This window comes from Coregonus lavaretus (assembly GCF_964263955.1).
Source record: "Coregonus lavaretus genome assembly, chromosome: 13".
Lineage (NCBI taxonomy): Eukaryota > Metazoa > Chordata > Actinopteri > Salmoniformes > Salmonidae > Coregonus > Coregonus lavaretus.
Genome location: NC_140000.1, coordinates 23,657,531 through 23,677,318, shown reverse-complemented (window position 1 = coordinate 23,677,318; position 19,788 = coordinate 23,657,531). Strand labels below are relative to the sequence as shown.

The 19,788-nt window shown below is 44.6% G+C and overlaps 1 protein-coding gene across 2 annotated transcripts; it reads right to left on the bottom strand.

The window, feature by feature from the left end:
- Nucleotides 1-9,648: 9,648 nt before the first annotated feature.
- LOC311139394 (bromodomain-containing protein 2-like) lies at nt 9,649-18,513 on the bottom strand. 2 transcript variants are annotated; one of them, XM_084174263.1, is made up of 12 exons: nt 18,392-18,513; nt 16,274-16,565; nt 15,941-16,078; nt 15,618-15,768; nt 15,245-15,402; nt 14,570-15,073; nt 14,220-14,348; nt 13,640-13,891; nt 13,006-13,277; nt 12,071-12,399; nt 11,676-11,801; nt 9,649-11,565 (listed from the first exon to the last, which is right to left on the bottom strand). In XM_084174263.1, the coding sequence occupies exons 1-12, from the start codon at nt 18,421-18,423 to the stop codon at nt 11,438-11,440; spliced, it is 2,511 nt and encodes an 836-aa protein (XP_084030389.1). In that variant the 5' UTR covers nt 18,424-18,513; the 3' UTR covers nt 9,649-11,437. The 2 variants fall into 2 exon arrangements, with proteins under 2 accessions (XP_084030389.1, XP_084030390.1); XM_084174264.1 differs by having other exon boundaries at nt 16,274-16,562.
- Nucleotides 18,514-19,788: the final 1,275 nt, after the last annotated feature.

Below are 19,788 nucleotides of genomic sequence, written 5' to 3'. Positions count from 1 at the left end.
GTGGAAGCGAAATAGCTCCCTAACATCAAGATGCACCACCATATGTATGAGGTACTTTTCTGCGTTTTTTGATGCCAAACCCACCACTGGTGTGCATAGCCAAAAAGCTTGTTTTTCCATGTCATCTGACCATAGCACCGCCTGGAGTTTGGTAAACGGCATCAGACTTGTATTGGAACCAGTGCTATGGTCAGATGACATGAAAATAGAGCTCTTTTAGACTTTTTCACTCATCTTGATCAAGAGTGCCAATAATTATGGTGTTTGAAAATATAAGCTAGGAAAGTCGCTCACAAACAAAAAAACGAGTGGTAAGCAAACTGATTCCATCATATGGACCGCATTTGAATAGTATGGTAAAGAATGAGAAGTATTACTTCTGCTTTGTTAACCAGTGGCATTTTGGGTAAAGAAAGAGTGTTCTCTTATGCCATGCACATCAATGCAGTCAATTGACCTGCTGGGAAGAAAAGTTCAAATGTGACATTTGGATGCACAAGAATTGTCTATGAGTTCTCTGTTTTGATGTATGGAATGTAAAGATTCCGGCAGTATAGATCAGACATGTTTATTTATTGCAAAATATATGTAAAACACAATATAAAAAAATGCCTTACCTTATCTATTCATATGCCTAAAGCCTGACCTGAAACAGTAAAATGTCTACATTATGAAACTTCTTGATATCAAAAATAATACAATAGAATTCTAGTTTACACAAAATCTCTGTCCATTGTGTGATAATGATGTTGTGACTTACCTGTTCTTCCACCAATAGTAAACTCCTCCTCTAATAGCCATGGCTACACCAATGAAAAGGGAACACACCCCTAATGCCATTTTAAACCGTTTAGCATCCAGGCCTGAGGTATCTGGGAATGGAAGAAATTATGTAAAACAAGACATCACACTCTACCACAAGGCTGCTACCAATCCAGTACCTTCAAATCTATTGACATTTTCATAAAAACACTGCTATAAGCAGAATGTTCTCCCCCTCTTTCTGTACCCCTCTCCCCTGCATTTCCATTCCAACTGTCCTCCCCTCCTGCTCTCCCCCAGCTCTCACTCCAGACCACCACAACACTCCCTCTCTTCTTCCCCAGGTCTCTCACCCCAGACCACCTCTCTGGGGCCTGAACTCCAGGTAGGAGTGGAGCTGCTAGCTCCAGTCCCCGTTAGCCAGTGTGTCTGTGGAGGTCACAGCTGTGGTGGTCTCCCGCCCGTCTCTCAGCCAGCTCACCCTCACCACCTGAGGGTAGAAGCCTAGAACGCTGCACTCCAGCATGGACAGCTCCCCGTAGCGAGACGGCTTGGTCAGGCGGACTTTGACAGTGGGAGGCACTGGGACATAGGATGATGTAGAAATGAAATTGTGTCTGATGAAAGTCCACAGACCGAAACAGCAACATTTTTATAAACAAATATTTAATAAAACTTGACTTAAATGTACATTAGGTGCAAATGACTATGAACAGAAATAAACAGCCTTCAGCGTGCATCACATAAAAAGAGACATGACTTACCTATTCTTTCCAGAGTGCTGTTTGAAGAATCGCGCACTGTATCGGCAAATGGTCTCCACTTCAGCTTTCCTTATAGCCATTTTCCAAGCTTGGCTGTTGTAGTGATCTGCATTGCATATGCCAAACTCCCCAAAACCCACATACTTCTGAACCCTGGAGTTATAGATGGTCTTCAATTGTTGGTTAAATATGTTTTTCACAAAGTTTGATATTGTCAATGGTGTCATCATATTCACAGTCAACTATCCCCTGGAACTGGTACCCACCTGAAACAATTAACAAACAATTAATTTGGACTGCTGTATCCCTTTCCATGTCATTGTGCAATGAGGTACTCTCAAAAAATATGTTGTTGCTTACAACATGGATCCATTCAGGTAAATCTCCTTATTATTGCCTTTGTGGAGTTGTTATACTGTGTTGTTACAAAAGGTCTGTGAATTTCATTTGATACATTCTTCATAATATACAGTATATTAGACGCACCATGCATTTCATTAAAATAAATACTGACTCACCTGCTGGTGTTGCCCAGGTCTGAATGACAGAAAGTCCAGCCACCCAATAGACCCAGCAGAGAGCCATTGTGTATCCAGTTCCAGTCACCCAGATAGAGATCATCCTTGAGAACAAATAACTACACTGAAGTCTACCAGTTGAAGCAGCTATCATTAACAGGTACTGACACTGTGTGACACCAGTGTGAAGAACAAGATTAAGCTCCACCTTGGCACCCAATAAGGTTCCCCCTTGCTATACTGCTGTTAAAGGTTTCTGATGTTGAGTGAAAATAGTTATTTTCCCTCTCTCCACTCCTGACAAACAAATATGTTGATTTTTTTTTTGTATACATTTTTACAGTAAGTGATCATCTGTGGAAAGAGTTGAAGTTAATATCAGCGCCATGTGATAGTACACAAACAGGACAGAATGCGATATTTCTGGTTTGGGTGGTGTGTTGGCAAAATACACATTTTCTCATATGGTTGCCCTGATTTACTGTATTCTCTTTGTGCAACAGTAACCAACCACCTCTTTTATACAGAAGTATAAAGCCAGGGCTAATCATGTTGCAGGTACTTTCTCTGTGGTTGTCCTATTTCAGGTTTAGAAACTGAGAAGTACACCTAAGGGGAATAAAACACCCACAAAGAATACAGTAACACAAGTATTTCTTATTTTCATGGAATACAGAAACATGACGTTGAATAAAATGTGTAGTGCCTTCATTATCCAAGCAAAAAAAGAAAATATCCCAAGCAAAACAAATTAAGGACTATTCTATAAAGATTATGAATTTTAAAAAATTGAAATAGTGAACTACATCATATTGTTGTCAGTGCAGTTGTAGGTTGCTGAATATGTTAATTGTCCTTGGTAATGTTGCATGGAGCCCTCGCTGTATCCCTGATAGCTGATGTTCTTAAGCAGACCTCTTGGCTTTTTTGATAAACCAGACTCCTGTTGCTACTCCCACCACTCCTAGAGTCACACCCCCAACACACACTGCTGTCTCTACAGTCTGGTGGTCCGTGTGCACTTCAACCTCTGTGGACACATATAGTAAAGAAACAATTAATGTGTTAGTGTCCCTAATACAGTATCAATAACATCCCACCTTTCTTTGTGTCACACCCTATAAGGTCACCCCAGCAGTGACTCACCCCAGATCCTGGTGAGGGGTTCCTGCAGGCTGACATGACCCACACTGAAGGAGTAGATGTCCCCCTCCTGAGGTGTGATGCTCAGGTAGGAAAAGATCCTTTATCCTTTATTGGAGTAGTACTGGGTCTGACTGACGGTCCTCTCTCCCACCGGCTGCTCGTTCCTGGTCCAGGTCACATCCACGGGTATTGGGTGGAAATCACTGACCCGGCAGAGAATTGTGTTGGGGACCCCCAGCTCCACCTCTCTCTGGGAGTATATCTGGGTGGTGGGCGACTCTATTGGGGGGGGGGGGGGGGGGGGGGTAGCAGTCAAATAACCAATAAAATGTAATCGAACGGAGACCACCCTTTTTGGTCTATTGTTTAGTGCGCTCCCAAGTGTGGATAGTGTTCACATCAGTCCAAACGAACTGAACTAAGGGGTAAACGCACCAAACCAATTTGTTGTAAAAGACACCCTAGTCCACTGCGCCACCAGGCTGGAGCTAGCATGCCATGTTTTCTAAGATATACAAAGCTGTTCATTTTAGTCTATTCAAACAGACCCCATTTCAAAGGAAACAAGCACTCATTAAGATCAGGTGTGGCCAATTAGTGGGCACAGCCATAACATCTGAACACACTTAACAAGATAGAGGATAGAGCGTTTTGTTGATGCTGAGAACAGAATGTACAGTTGAAGTTGGAAGTTTACATACACTTAGGTTGGAGTCGTTAAAACACGTTTTTCAAACACTTTAAAAATGTCTTGTTACAAACTATAGTTTTGGCAAGTCGGTTAGGATATCTACTTTGTGAATGACACAAGTAATCTTTCCAACAATTGTTTACAGACAGATTATTTCACAATTCCAGTTGGTCAGAAGTTTACATACACTAAGTTGACTGTGCCTTTAAACAGCTTGGAAAATTCCAGAAAATGATGTCATGGCTTTAGAAGCTTCTGATAGGCTAATTTACATAATTTGAGTCAATTGGAGGTGTACCTGTGGATGTATTTCAAGGCCTACCTTCAAACTCAGTGCCTCTTTGCTTGACATCATGGGAAAATCAAAAGAAATCAACCAAGACCTCAGAACAGAAATTGTAGACCTCCACAAGTCTGGTTCATCCTTGGGAGCAATTTCCAAACACCTGAAGGTACCACATTCATCTGTACAAACAATAGTACGCAAGTATAAACACCATGGGACCACGCAGCCGTCATACCGCTCAGGAAGGAGACGCGTTCTGTCTCCTAGAGATGAACGTACTTTGGTGCGAAAAGTGCAAATCAATCCCAGAACAACAGCAAAGGACCTTGTGAAGATGCTGGAGGAAACCGGTACAAAAGTATCTATATCCACAGTAAAACGAGTCCTATATCGACATAACCTGAAAGGCCACTCAGCAAGGAAGAAGCCACTGCTCCAAAACCGCCATAAAAAAGCCAGACTACGGTTTGCAACTGCACATGGGGACAAAGATCGTACTTTTTGGAGAAATGTCCTCTGGTCTGATGAAACAAAACTAGAACTGTAGTCCTCTGTAGCTCAATTGGTAGAGCATGGCGCTTGTAACGCAAGGGTAGTGGGTTCGATCCCCGGGACCACCCATACGTAAAAATGTATGCACACATGATTGTAAGTCGCTTTGGATATAAGCGTCTGCTAAATGGCATATTATATAATGACCATCGTTATGGTTGGAGGAAAAAGGGGGTTGATTGCAAGCCGAAGAACACCATCCCAACCGTGAAGCACGGGGGTGGCAGCATCATGCTGTGGGGGTGCTTTGCTGCAGGAGGGACTGGTGCACTTCACAAAATAGATGGCATCATGAGGAAGGAAATGTATGTGGATATATTGAAGCAACATCTCAAGTCATCAGTCAGGAAGTTAAAACTTGGTCGCAAATGGGTCTTCCAAATGGACAATGACCCCAAGCATACTTCCCCAAGTTGTGGCAAAATGGCTTAAGGACAACAAAGTCAAGGTATTGGAGTGGCCATCACAAAGCCCTGACCTCAATCCTATACAAAATTTGTGGGCAGAACTGAAAAAGCGTGTGCGAGCAAGGAGGCCTACAAACCTGACTCAGTTACACCAGCTCTGTCAGGAGGAATGGGCCAAAATTCACCCAACTTATTGTGGGAGGCTACCTGAAGCGTTTGACCCAAGTTAAACAATTTAAAGGCAATGCTACCAAATACTAATTGAGTGTGTGTAAACTTCTGACCCACTGGGAATGTGATGAAAGAAATAAAAGCTGAAATAAATCATTCTCTCTACTATTATTCTGACATTTCACATTCTTAAAATAAAGTGGTGATCCTAACTGACCTAAAACAGGGAATTGTTACTTGGATTAAATGTCAGGAATTGTGAAAAACTGAGTTTAAATGTGTTTGGCTAAGGTGTTTGTAAACTTCCGACTTTAACTGTATATGTTGTATAAAATACATTATTAGAACGTTCTCTGAACGTTACTAACGTTTTCTTGTGGTTTTTATGGAAGGTTTTTTAAACATCTGAACAATTTGAGAGCATGACTTTAAATAGAACCATGAGGAAACGTTATGCTGAAGTACTGAACATTTGAGATCATTCCCAATGTCAAACTACTTCGTCAAGTTCCTTAAGTGTGCTGAGAACATTCCAAAGCCAAGCAATTATCCTGCACCATTCCTAGATATTTGTGGTAAGGTTGTATGCAAAATAACCATAGGACAACCATGCTCTCACCAAATTCTAAGAAACATATGGTTCTCAGATAATTATGTGCTAGCTGGGATGTGACTTTGCAGAAACTGCAATCACCTATGGCCTCCGGCGGGCTCTTTTCTCCCACAATGCAGCGTGGGATGTTGTACTTGCAGGTTCCGAGGGACACGTACACTTCGTGGGGCAGTCCTGGGTCAAGGGTCCACTGCTGGGCGAACTCTGACAGTCGCCGCTCTACCCGGAAGATCACGGGGTCAACGTAGAAGAGCTCGTCTCCATCAAACTCCACGTCGTACTCTCATTTGCTAGTGATGTTCTTTTGGCAGAAAGTCAAAAACCGAAGCAAATGTTTGCCTGTGTTTAATAACAGAAGTTGAGAAGGAAAATGACAAACATGACAAATATTGCTGTCTAGTAGTCTGTTTTGCCCAAAAAAGTATGAGAGTAGTTGAATGCAATATAATTAATTTGGTTATGCCTTTCAGTAAATGTTGTTTTTTGAATAACAATGGGAACTGATATAAAGCAGCTGTCTGCAGCTATGGGTTTACGGAATAGAATACTGGAACGCAGTATGGTTTAGCACTGCAAAAGTGATTCTTGCAAGCAAAATACTGCCCAGTCTGCTTCCTTTCTCTCTTCACATTCCTGTCTCATATGAAATGAGTGAAATTGGACTTACTTTGGCAGTGTGACAGTAGACAGACAACACCCAGTATAACAGCCAGGAACACTCTGCACCCCATCCTTGTTGGTCCTTGGATAAGTACACTTGTCCAGCGAGGCTTATCAGTACCAATGTTTTTGTTCTGATTCTAGTACTCCAAAGAGTGCTGCTGAAGGTGTCAGGTGACTTCCTCAATAGCATCAGCCAATCGAAGCTCTTATCTGGATGGCACTGACGTTACTACCATATCTATGGTTACTACATAGAACATGTTGAGCATGCATGGCACACCTTACACACAACTAGAGTGTATCAAAGAGGTGCAACATCCAGAACGTTGCAGATAGAAACATAATAAATAGAGCTGAGACGTGACTCCCTATTCTGCATTCTACACAATACATTTCTATCTGAATGATCAGCGTCGCTCTGACATTGCCCACGTCTGACTGCTGCCACCTTCTGTGGAGTCTTGATCATTACAGTGTCTGCCCTTTATAGTTAGTTATACTGTACGTCCAACCGGCCTCACAACCGCAGACCACGGGTAACCACAACAGCCCAGGACCTCCACATCCGGCTTCTTCACCTGCGGGATCGTCTGAGACCAGCCACCCGGACAGCTGATGAAACTGTGGGTTTGCGCAACCTAAGTATTTCTGCACAAACAGTCAGAAACCTTCTCAGGGATGCTCATCTGCGTGCTCGTCGTCCTCACCAGGGTCTTGACCTGATTGCAGTTCGGCATCGTAACCGACTTCAGTGGGCAAATGCTCACCTTCGATGGCCACTGGCATGCTGGAGAAGTGTCCTCGTCACGGATGAATCCTGGTTTCAACTGTACCAGGCAGATAGCGTGTATGGCGTCGTGTGGGCGAGCGGTTTGTTGATGTCAACGTTGTGAACAGAGTGCCCCATGGTGGCGGTGGGGTTATGGTATGTGAACAATGGGTCTGGTCACCTCTCTTGGCAAGGGCATCAAAGTCTGGTGTCATCTTTGATGTAGAGATTCTCAGAACAGTGGTCATTTGTTAAATTTGACCTGTGACGGGATTTGTTGTAAGTAATGACTGAGAACGTTTGTTCATACACATATGTGGACCCAAATAAAACAAGCATCTTTTGGGCGTGCTTTTTAATGTTTGGAAACGTTGTTTCATTCAGTGAGCCATAGAACTGGTCTATTGTTGCTGTTTTGTCCTTCTCCTTCAAAGCACTGTCACTTTGGATGTCGATGAGCTCCAATTGTGTGTCTGGTGGTGCTTTTTCACTGTCGAAATACAGGGGGCATGATACAAGCTCCAGCTCAATCTCAATTTTGGTGTCTGAGAAGCGGCGGGAAAACTCAGTATGCAGGTCGATCAAAGTGCTACTGTATGTCTCAGTGCGGACTCCGATGTGGGCACGTTCAGTGATGCCAGTGTCAGAAAATGAGCGAGACCGGCTGCTCATTTGTCTGGAGAACAACATAAGTTTGGCCTTGATTGATTTCACGTTGGAATACAGTTCAAGCACAAAAACACAATTTCCCTGCGGTTTCACATTTAGATCGTTCAGATTCCCCAATATGTCCACATCGAAAGCAAAGTCGCCCAGCCAGTCTGTCTTTCAACTCGGAGAAGCCTTCAGCTTTACCAACCATATCACTGAACATACCTATCTCCCCTCTCAGTTCCCACACACAGCGAAATACTTTTCCCAGGCTTAGCCAGCGCACATTTGAATGGTACAAGTCCTGGTGTTCTGCCTCTGTGTCATTGAGCAGCTGAATGACCTGACGATGGTTAAGCCCCCTTGCCCGTATAAAATTGACAAGTTTTACAACATTTTCCAGCTTTAACACACTTTTACACAGGGCTTCCTGATGTATAATACAGTGAAGAAATATAAATTCCTCCGAGTTAGGGCTTTCTTCTTTTACTTTGTCTTGTAATCTTTTTAGTAGGCCAATGTTTTTACCGGTTAGATTTGGTGATCCCATCTGTTGTGACGTTTGTCAGTTTGCTCCACGGTAGATATATTTTTTCCAAGCAGGCAGACAACCTGTCATATAAATCAGAGCCCCTGGTTGTTCCCATCATTTATTCCATCGCAAGAAGTTCCTCTGTTATTTCAAAGTTCTCATTTATTCCTCTGAAAAAAAGTAACAGTTGAGCGGTGTCTCTGATGTCAGTACTCTCATCCTGTGCTATAGAAAAAAGATTGAAGCCATCTGCTTAGTTAGCATGCTTGCTTGAAAAAAAATGACGATTGAGATTATATTCCTTAAAAACGGCAACACTTTATTGCCTTATGTCCAATATTAGTAAAAAAGTATTTTGCTGTCCATTCTTCTTTAAACACACGACATTCAGAGTCCACTTTTCTCATTTTCGCAGCACTCATTTTTGAAGTGAAGTCGCTATGATGACTGAGCGCATTCTGAATCTGACTGTAAACCAAAATACAGAGCGTGCTACCAGGCTACAGCGCCATCTATTGCAGGTTGTTTGTATATTACAGAATGAGTAATTTTAGGCTAAAAATCATAACTCAAATATAATAATATGTAATACATTTTAAAAATGTCTTGCGGTACTTTGCCCCCATTTGGGTTAGGGCCTAATTAATTTCAATTGACTGATTCCCTTATATGAGGTGTACCTCAGTAAAATCTTTGAAATGGTTGCATTTATCTTTTTGTTCAGTGTGTATATATATATATATATATATATATATATATATACACAGTGGGGAGAACAAGTATTTGATACACTGCCGATTTTGCAGGTTTTCCTACTTACAAAGCATGTAGAGGTCTGTAATTTTTATCATAGGTACACTTCAACTGTGAGAGACAGAATCAAATACTTATGTCATGCAATAAAATGCAAATTAATTACTTAAAAATCATACAATGTGATTTTCTGGATTTTTGTTTTAGATTCCATCTCTCACAGTTGAAGTGTACCTATGATAAAGATTACAGACCTCTATATGCTTTGTAAGTAGGAAAACCTGCAGTGTATCAAATACTTCTCCCCACTGTATATAAATAAAGTGTGTACGGTGTATACATATCACAAATGAATATAAAAGGCTTTATAGAAGAGGTCTCATTTTAATATATATATATAGTTTTCAAATGACAGGTATGCTTCTGAGAGGCAGCAAACCAGTCAACCAGTAGGCAAAACAATGTTCAGGATATGTTCTGGGGAAACAAAGCATGACTAGGAGGAGAAATACAGAGTATAAAAGAAAAGCAAGACAGGAAAAAATAGTCACTGGTAGAAAGAAACATGATCATTTGTACCACTGAAATAGAGTACTATATATATATATATATAATAATTTCCTTAAAAAGAGATCTAACAGCATAGCTTCTGTACATCTTTCATCTGGTGTATCTCTTGGTCCAAACTTGAACTTAGGATGTCTGCTCCTGTATACATTCTCTATGGTGATTTTTAACATCTAGCCAACGGTTAGCTTGCAAAGCACATCATACTGTGACACTTTCTGTATTTTGAAAGTTCTATGTTGAAAACTTGATTGCTGACATGCAAAACATGTTGGGACTGTTTCAACAGTGGACTAACGAAACAAATACCAAATGATAGTTTAAGTGAAATTTTCCTTTAAGAACAAACAGCGTTAATGGAATTGCTTAGAACTGAAGACCGATCAGTTTCTAAGACTGCAGTGATTGTAAGACTGCAGTGTCACCATAAAGAAACCTACTCCTATCCTGAGAAATGACCGATTGGTTGTTTCTAAAATGGTAAGTGCCATATCTCACTGTCAAGAAAAACAGTTTCAGTAGTTAGATCTCTTAAGCGTTACATATGGAATGGAAATAAAACTCTCCTTCTGCCTCTGAACTTTATGTCCAGCTGAATGTTGGTCTGTTAGCAGTAAGAACAGATGTAAAATGAAACACAGAAAACAACAAAAAATTTACCCACTCTTGTGACTGCAGCTATAAGACTTGACAGAAAATACAAAACTACCAGAGCTGTAAATCAACCACTACCACTAGACAGAGTGAAGGCCTCGTAGTAAAAGAACAGACAAGTATAAGCACTACGACACGCACTCCACATAGCTTTCTGGGAGGGCGAGTGGGGTTTCTGCTATATTGCTTATATCCATCCAGTTCTTATCAATCTATGAGGGCACATCAAGAAGTGCTGGGCACATCTCTCCACATCCTTTAACTACTCCTCAGTCTCCCTCTTTGGGGGATTGCCATAAAATTATTCTTTATAAAAGAAATGTAGATAAATTGTACAAGTATTTACACAGGGAGGAGGGGGATAACAAGGCATTTTAGTGTTGGGGGGGTCTTGAGCAGTCGAAGAGAGTTGGGCCAATGCGGTTTCTGTGAACGTTCCGAGAACCACTTTCTCCTCCATAGCCGTTGCTAAGTGATAATTGACGATTCCGCGCTGTGCTGTTTATTTCTGATAGTTTCAAAACCTATGAAGATGTCCAGTGAAAGCAGATATGCAATTTGTTGACACCACAACACAGTAAAGACTTGGATATACATTATCCTGAATGGTCATTTCATAGGGAATTGTCAGAGGCGCTCTCGTATTGTTACATTACCAACACTTCGAGAATAAAGGCGCTAACATGACAGCTGTTCTAAAACCTGGCCGAACTCTCAATATATGTTTCTGGTCTTCAGTATCCTTAGTGACCTTCACTCGTCCCTCCACCCCGCATACAAATCCCACAATCATCATTCTCTTGGAGTGTTCGTGCTGGGGTGCCTTTCGAGGGAGGGGCGCTCTTTTCCCTCCCTTTATTGTCCCAGGAGACCTCGTCCTGGGACTGCCACATGTCCCTGAGCTCTATGGGGGTTCCCTCCCCTCTCCCACTGTCTCATCAACCCGAGTCTGATTCACTGGTGTCAGAGGAGGAGGATGACGAGGAGGAGGAAGAGTCTGAGCTGGAGCTGCTGCCGCTGAGGCGGGAGGGCCGGGCGTGGGGCTCTACACCGCTGAGCTTCTCCGCTGTGAGAGAGAGCGAAACAGAGGGGGTATAGGATTAGCATTAATCGGCATGCTAAATGCTACATGTGCAACAGCCGCTCCCCGTGTGTCTGTGTACGTGTGGTTCTCACCCTTGGGTTTCTGGGGTTTCTTGCCAGAATTGAGCTGTCCGCTGACATCCTGCAGCCTCCTCTCCAGCTCCCTCTTCTTCTCCAGGGCCAGCTCCTCTCTGGACTTGCCGGGGCCCCCTTTCTTCACTGTTACACACAGACAGGACAGGTTCAAGGTTACACACATAAATATCTAAACATTCCATAGTGAAAGACTGGTTCCTTTTGTATGGTATTAGTCAACCAGAGCGCTAGCATGTAGCATTTTATCACCACAGCACCAGCTTGTAGCATCAGTTCTTTGTAGCATAACATGGCATTAGCAAGTGTCTGCAGTGACAACATGACACATTCCCCTTCACACCATACTAGCTAACCACAGCTAGCATTAGCTATCGCTATCCGTTCCCGCTCACCATAAGGCTTACGGGGCTTCTTCCTCAGGCATGTCATGACGTAGCGCTCCAGCTCACGCAGCGTCGACGGCTTGAGCGTCTCAAAGTCGATCTCGATCTCCTCTGGGTTGGTATCGCGCAGCGAGGGCTCGCGGGACTGGATTATGTGGACGACGCGGCCCAGCTTCTCACCGGGCAGCTTGTTGATGTCCAGGCTCAGCTGGCGCTTCTCGTCGTACGACATGGGAGACGTCTCCTCCTCCTCCTCCTCGGAGTCGTAGTGGGGCAGCATGGAGGAGGCAGGCGGGGCGTAGTAGGGCATGGTAGCAGCCTGGGACTTCTTGGTGTTCCTAGGGAGAAGGGGGGACAGGTGGAGGCTGTTAGAGGACTGTGGAGTAGTACTAGGGAAGTTGTATGCAAACTCTTCCAGCGGGGAGCCCATTTTTTCACACCCGAATTTGTGGTGACCCAATTATAATTTTTTACAAATATTTTCTCGTGACCCCACCCCAAATATAAAGACAACCTACATTTCGGTAAATTTAGATTTTTACATCAACAAATCACCTTCAATTCATTACATTTTCATCTCTTATCAAAATGAACTTTATACATTGTCCCATTCAATAATCTGTACTCTGCGACCCCACTGTAGTCAATTGTCCTGGGGCCCTGACTTTGAATACCACGGCACTAGAGACAAGTTGGAGATTGCAGTGTGATAAAGAGAGGAGGTAGAAAATGGTGTAAGAAACTTAAAAAAGTAAAGCGAGGAAAGGTGGAAAGAGGAAGCAATGTGAAAGAAGTCTACAAAATGAGAGACGGAAACAAGCAAGGTAGGAGAAATAGAGGACATGGATCACAGATCGAGGGACGGAGAAGTAAAGAGAAAATGCGTCAGAAAAGTAGAGTTAAAGCAAAGAGAAAGGTTGTGTTTGAGGTCAGTGTAGGCTTACTTGCTGCCCTTCTTCCTGCCGGGGCCTCTCTTGCCCTGCGAGGAGGCGGGAGCTGAGCTCCTACTGGATTTACTCTTTGGAGTCTTCACCGGCTTGGCCGTCGGCATCTCCCAGTCCTCACCCCCTACCGCCGTGCAGGGCCGTCCTCGGTTTCGCTTCTCCGGCTTTTTCTTCTTCTTTTTCTCCTTCTTGTCTTTCTTCTCCCTCTTCTTCTTGTTCTTGACGATGGGGCCCTGGGAGAGGGCTGCCAGCTGCTCGTGTACGGCTCGAAGCTGTGACGGGGGGCAGACCAGAGGTGGAGTGTTCAACTGGACAACTACACTTCACTTATATGGCTAGGTCATGAAGGAATACTGTGATATTACAGTGTAATAGTGAGAAAATACAGCAAATAGCCCATGTAGGCTTATGTACATACATGTTTGAACACAGAGAGTATTTGTATAAACATGTACACCAAATGAGTGTGAAAGTATGCATACAAGCATGGATTTGTCTGAATATTACAAAAACCTGTATTAGAGAGGTCTAAACTCTATTGATGCAGTCTATGCATGTGGTGTGTAGATGAAAACAGGCCTGTGTTAGGTGTGTGTGGTGCAGTGTGTTAGGTGAACGGGGGGGTTGAGTCTACCTGTGTACACACCTGGTCCTGTAACTCGGCCAGGCGGTGTGCTCGCTCCTCCTCGCTGTCCGAGCTGCTCTCGCTCTCGCTGCTGGGCTCGCTCTCCGACGAGGAGGATGAGGACGAGGAGGAGGAAGAAGACGAGGAGTCACCGCCACCGTGAGCGTGAGTGCCCATGCCGCCACCCATGCCACGGGACTTGGGAGGAGCCTGCTGGAGGGGCTCGTCGGGCATCTTGGCGAAGCGGAACTCAAACACGTCCTGGATGGACAGATAGACAAAACGGATTGAGAGCTTGTTTATTTACTCCATTGTGGATCATGTCCCTATTGTTTTGTTACACAATAATAACAGTTATCACAAGAGAGAACGTGAAGGGACAGAACAGAGAAATGCAACTGACATTTGACATATTAGTCATTAAGCAAACTTATCCAGAGTGACTTGCAGTCAGTGCATTCAGCCAAGGTAGATAAGACGACCACATATCGCAGGTAAAGCCCCCTGAGCATGCAGTGGACATGGAGGTCAAGCAACAAAGGTGAACTAAGGGTTCCAGGGTGAGTTGTGGTGACGGAACTGAGCTCACCTGCAGCTTGCGGGCCATGCCCACTATGTCATGGTCGGGGGGGTTGTATTTGTAGCAGTTGGAGAACATGAGTCGGACGTCAGCGGAAAACTGCTGCGAATCCCTGTACTCCCGATTGTCCATCTTCCTCTGAGAGAAAGACAGGAGAGAAAAGAGAAGGTTTTAAACTCCAACAGATAAAGGAGATGACTCCAGATAGGGATAAGCCTCCTTGGTTTCATACTGTGACAGATATCCACACAAAACAAATATGAGAAGATATGAGGTAATAATCCATGAACTGTGTATTTGAGCCACATTCAGTTCTCATTGAGTCACGGCATTGCGACATCTTTATCTTGCAAGCTGACCTTGATGTTGCTGAGGTCCATGGGGCACTTGATGATGTCGTGGTAGTCGTGCAGGCCCAGGGCCGAGGCGTCCACGGGCTTGTAGAAGGGCCAGGCGTAGGCCGTGTGTTTCTTGGATAGCAGATCCTTCAGCACGCTGTTACAGTAACGCAGCTGTTGGCTCAGCTTGGCCCGCCGCGGCGCCTTGGGCTGCACAGAGTCCGGCAGGTCCTTCTTGGGGGGCTTGATGGGGCGTCCACTGCCCCCTCGCCGCGCCAGGGTCTTCCCGCCTCCGGCCATCATGGGCTGGAGCAGGACGGGACCTCCTGGGCCCATGGGCCCTCTAACCAGGCTGGGAGGGGGGTCCATGTCCCCCAGGGAGGCGAGGGAGGAGGGGTCGTGGCTCAGCCCTTGCCCGTGGCCTCCTTTCCCCAGGCCCACCATCCGGCCCCCTCCTACAGCCAGGGGCATGGTCATCATGGTGGAGGGAGTGGTGGTGTCCGCCTTCCGCTTCACTCCCTTCTTCTGCACACAGAGAGAGGAGTTACAGTATGGTTTTCTGTTTGACAATGGAGGTTCTGTAGCCTATATACAGTGTGTAACAGGCAGCAGCAACAAAGTTGTAGCATCAATACAGTGTTCAGTACTATAGCAAGTTCCTATTCAGGTCTTAGCATCTTGAGTGAAGTGTGGTACCTTGGCGGTGGGCTGTGTGGGGGGCAGGCTCAGCAGCTGTGTGGGGGGCAGACTCTTGGGCAGCATGGTCTGAGGGGGGGTGTCGGAGTCATCCGTGTCAGAGGAGGATGGGGAGTATGCCGACTGAGACACTGCAGGGACCTGGTGAGCTTTCGACGCTGAGAGAGGGGCAGAGAAAAATCAGACCCAAGAACACACCCATAGCGGTAATACTACCAAAAAAGATTATGGGCAAGGAGGTACAGTCCATGTTAAACAAGGTTGCACATGTGTTCCTACTCATCTTTAACCACACATACACAGTAATCCACTAACACTTCGTTGAACATTTATCTTGCCTGCTTTTCCCATCACATTCTCCAGAGTGACTCACCGTTGGCCTTGCGGCCTCCTTTGCCAGGCTTGCCCGGTTTGCCCCTGGGGGCAGGAGGGGGCAGCTCAATCTCCTCCTGGGGCATCTGGGCCACCTTCTGCAGGAACACCTTCTCCAGGGACTGGGCCATCAGCACTATGTCATCTGTGGGCTGGGGGAGGAGAAGAAGCCACATGCACTTAATAATCAACATCCAGTTAACACAGGTACATCTACAGTTGCTGTGAATATGGAAAGACCTTGTGATAAATTAGATACATACATTAGCTCTGTTGTCATTGATGCATTAGCCTGATCTATACATGTAAATATTAGGGCCATACCTTGTTGTAGATATAGCAGTTGGTGAACATGGTGTTGAAGTCCTGCATGCACTCACTGGCGCTGCGGTAATAGTTGTTCTCCAGCCGCTTCTTGATGGTGCCCATGTCCATGGGTTGCTTGATGATCTTGTGATAATCCTAGGAGAGCAAGAAAGAACAGAATAAAGAAAAAGAGAGTAATGACTGTTGAAGGCAGTGTGACACTGATGTAAGCTATGGACGAACGCTCATGGCTGTAGGCCTACATGGTGGTGGGTTGTAACAAAAGCTTGCAACCTCTATGGCTCTCTAGGACCAGTTGGTGACCACTAATCTCTACAAACAGTAACTCACTGGGAGGTTGAGTCTGAAGGCGTCCACTGGCTCATGGAAGGGCCAGGCAAAGTGGTGCCTCCACAGGGACTTGATCATGGCCTTCTGGAGGAACTGCAGCTGGTTGGTCATGCAGCCCTGCCGGCCGGGGTCCCTGACGGGGGGCTGGATCGGGGTAGGGGGCGGCGCGTGCGGAAGCTGGGGGCTCTCGAATCCTTCATATAGCAGTGAGGGCTTCCGCATGCGCTTGCCTGGGCCCGAGGCGTGGTGCTCCATCCCGCCGCCAGACAGCCCCACCACTCCCAGAGAGCTGCTGACCAGTAGAGGAGAGAGGAACAGACGGTGGGAGAGGTTGAAGTAGTGGGATAGACAGGACAGGCGGAGGGAAGACAGAAGGGGGTGTATGAGGGGAGAAATACATTTTGGCAGAAAACTCATTCATATGCTAAAATTATCCCTGAGCTCTGGCATTTCAAAAGTAGTAAGCTACACTATGCTTGATCTTTGCAATACTTCATCATTGCCCTACAGTCAGTGTCAATACAGTCAACATATTGTGCATTGAAAGCACAGAAAGCCAACTACAAACTTTAAGGTGCAGGCTATACAATTCAAGCAGGAAAGCATTAGGGGGGAACCTGGGACTACAGGACTGATAGAGGTATCAAAACACAGGCCCTTCCCCATCTGCTCCCTCACCAAGGCAATGAGGATTATATCAATAGGCTGCCACTTTTGCCACAGCCCCAGCAACCCAGATCACTGGATGGGAAAATCCCTGGGGCAGCACTGAAGCACTACTGTACTCAACATCAGTACTGTACAGCACTTAGGGCATTTAAACTTGCATTCAGTGATAGAGGGAGAACCTACATGTTTTCCCTATTCTATTCCCTTCCATCTTTGTGCTGTGTGGACCAGATTTGGATGATTTTATCCCAGTCACTCCAGGGCTCACACAGCACACACATGACATCCCACTGACACACAAAGGGAGGCAAAGCTCATGAGCTGATTTTCCATCTCAGGACTTACACACCAACACAACATGGCCTGGTTAAGTTAACCAGTTGAAGAAAAGGGAAAGAGTTGCAGAGTATCTGTCAATGCAGTAATTTTATTCCTTGATAACCCGGAAAAAGACTGATAGTATGTTGACCAGTTTACTGCTCTCTCTATGCGTGTTTGTTATACTTAGCCTAACCTCCCAAGTATTTTCGTTGAATTAACTTTGATTTAATGGTGTTAACCGGTAATAGGTAATAGGCAATAATCAAAGGCATTAGCTAGTTAGTTTTATTGTGATATGCTTTAATTCGTAAATGTGTCAATCATTTCAGTCGGCAGAGAGACGAGGCTTCCGCGCTTATATTAGTCATCGCTTGGGGTCAGTGTCGCCGCCCCGCCTTTTTTGAGTGTTTGTAAACACACCGACGCCAAAACAGACCTCCAGGATCGTCAGTCAAAACCTTCAAACGGCTGTGACTCAAACCCTTGCACAACTATCCAATCAGCTCCTCCTGTTACTAGCTTGTTTATGTGAGACCCCATTTGTGGAAACGCTAACTTAGCTGGCTAGCTTGGAACCATCGCGTCGTTTGTAAACAACAGTAGCTAGCTACCAAGCTAGTTAGCCAGGACGCTAACGTTTGCTAGCGAACATCAGAAAGTGAACAACTGGGTTAGTGCAACTGATGAAGATACAAATAAATTGCACATCTGCCGCCCTAGCTCAACAGTTTATTTCTCTGTCATACGATTTATAGCAGGAAAATGGCGGTGGCGCAGTGCCGCTCAATGAAGCGTTTCATCACCACAGCCAATTCCAAACAATCCCCCAGCACTAAGATATTGAGTAGGCTGACCCAAACAATAAGTCAATATCCACCCTCACTGCATAGCTAGCTATCTAGGGGGGTATTAGGAACAAAATAAATCTCTATATTTACATTTTCCTAGCCAACGGAATATTTCCATTGGTTGGTGTCAGAGTTGAGAAAAGACTAGTTAGCTAGCTGATGCACCGACAGTGAATACTAGTTAACTAGGTTTAGCCATTCAGTCCCGATTCGTGTTAATTGTCAAGCCTGCAAAATCAGTTCCGACCTGAGGCTGAAAGTACAATATTCCGAATTGTACCTGTCAAGGGGCGGGTTAACGGCCGTTTCCATCAGGATGGATCCGGATTCTTTTTATGTTCCAATTTTTCCACTGTTATGTTTCCACTAAATAAAACCCGAACCGTTCTACAATGAAATGGCGCTGAAAAGCTTCCGCCTGCCGCTTTATAAACATACCACGTGGCGTTTCCGTGCAATTCCTGTCGGGTTTCTCGTAATACTGGCTTCCGATTGGCTACTACGCATTGGTTCTAGATCATCATTGGCTATCCATGCTGTCTGTAATTTAACATGCCACACCCTACAAGAAGAGCATCCTGTTCCTTTAGCTTCAGGCGGCTAAACTAGCTAGTTAGATAAAAACAACACAGATTATTTGTTTATACAACCGTTATCATCTTTACGTTTACGGAACCTAATGCTTATTACTAGCTACTCCGAATTCTAAATACAAAAAAATTATTACCGGCGGTAGGTCCTCCTCACGACTGGGTACTATTTCCCAGCTGGTAGCCCAAGTAGCTAACGACATAATGGTAGCTAGCTAAAATAGTCAGAAAATCACCAGCCTTTTAGGCACACTGGCACCTACTTTTTTTCCTTGTAGGGTATATCAGCTGTATCCAATTATTTAAATATACACACATCATTGGCTGTATCAGCCGCAGTTGTAGGATTTATTCAGTCACTAGGTTGGAGCATAACTCAGGTTTTTTATTTGGAGTGGAAGTTATGCAATCTGTCACATCAGTGGGAGATAAGGGCCGTTCAGCCATAAAATGATGATGCCGAAATGTTAAGAAGTTGTTGTCAACATCTTGTCATGTTGCATGGATACATTTTTCAGACAGCTTGATTTTCTCAATTCGTTTCACATAATTCAAAAGGGATAGGCCCTAGGCCTACTTATAGGATAATAGCCTAGCTTTTTATTATAGAGCTGCTGCTGCTTGCCTCTCCAATTCCTTGCAAACAAGTCCTCCAGTTAGCTTTGCTTCAGTGATATTTATTTCAGATTTCATTTCTGTTTTCAGATGAAGGAGTGGGGACTGCGGCTGCTAGACTTTTGAGATGCACCCAGGGGAGGTTGCACACTGCAAAATCAGCCACATGACAAATATCACTGCGGGCATCCCTCCCCACATAATTTTTACGGTTTATGGGGCATCCAATACAATGCAACTCTAACGTTTGTCAGGGGCCCTGGCCAAGAGTCGATACAGGCCTATAATTCTAACCCTGGATGTTCCAGTTTATCATAAAGTTTAGGCCAGGGTTTTCCCATGAGTTGCACTCTATTGAACAGATATGCTAGAGTAGCCTACAAGCTTTTGCAGTGAAATACCTTTGTCCAGGGCTATTAATGTTCAAAATAAATTGAAAGTGAACGTTTTTTTAAACCTGACATTTAGCCAA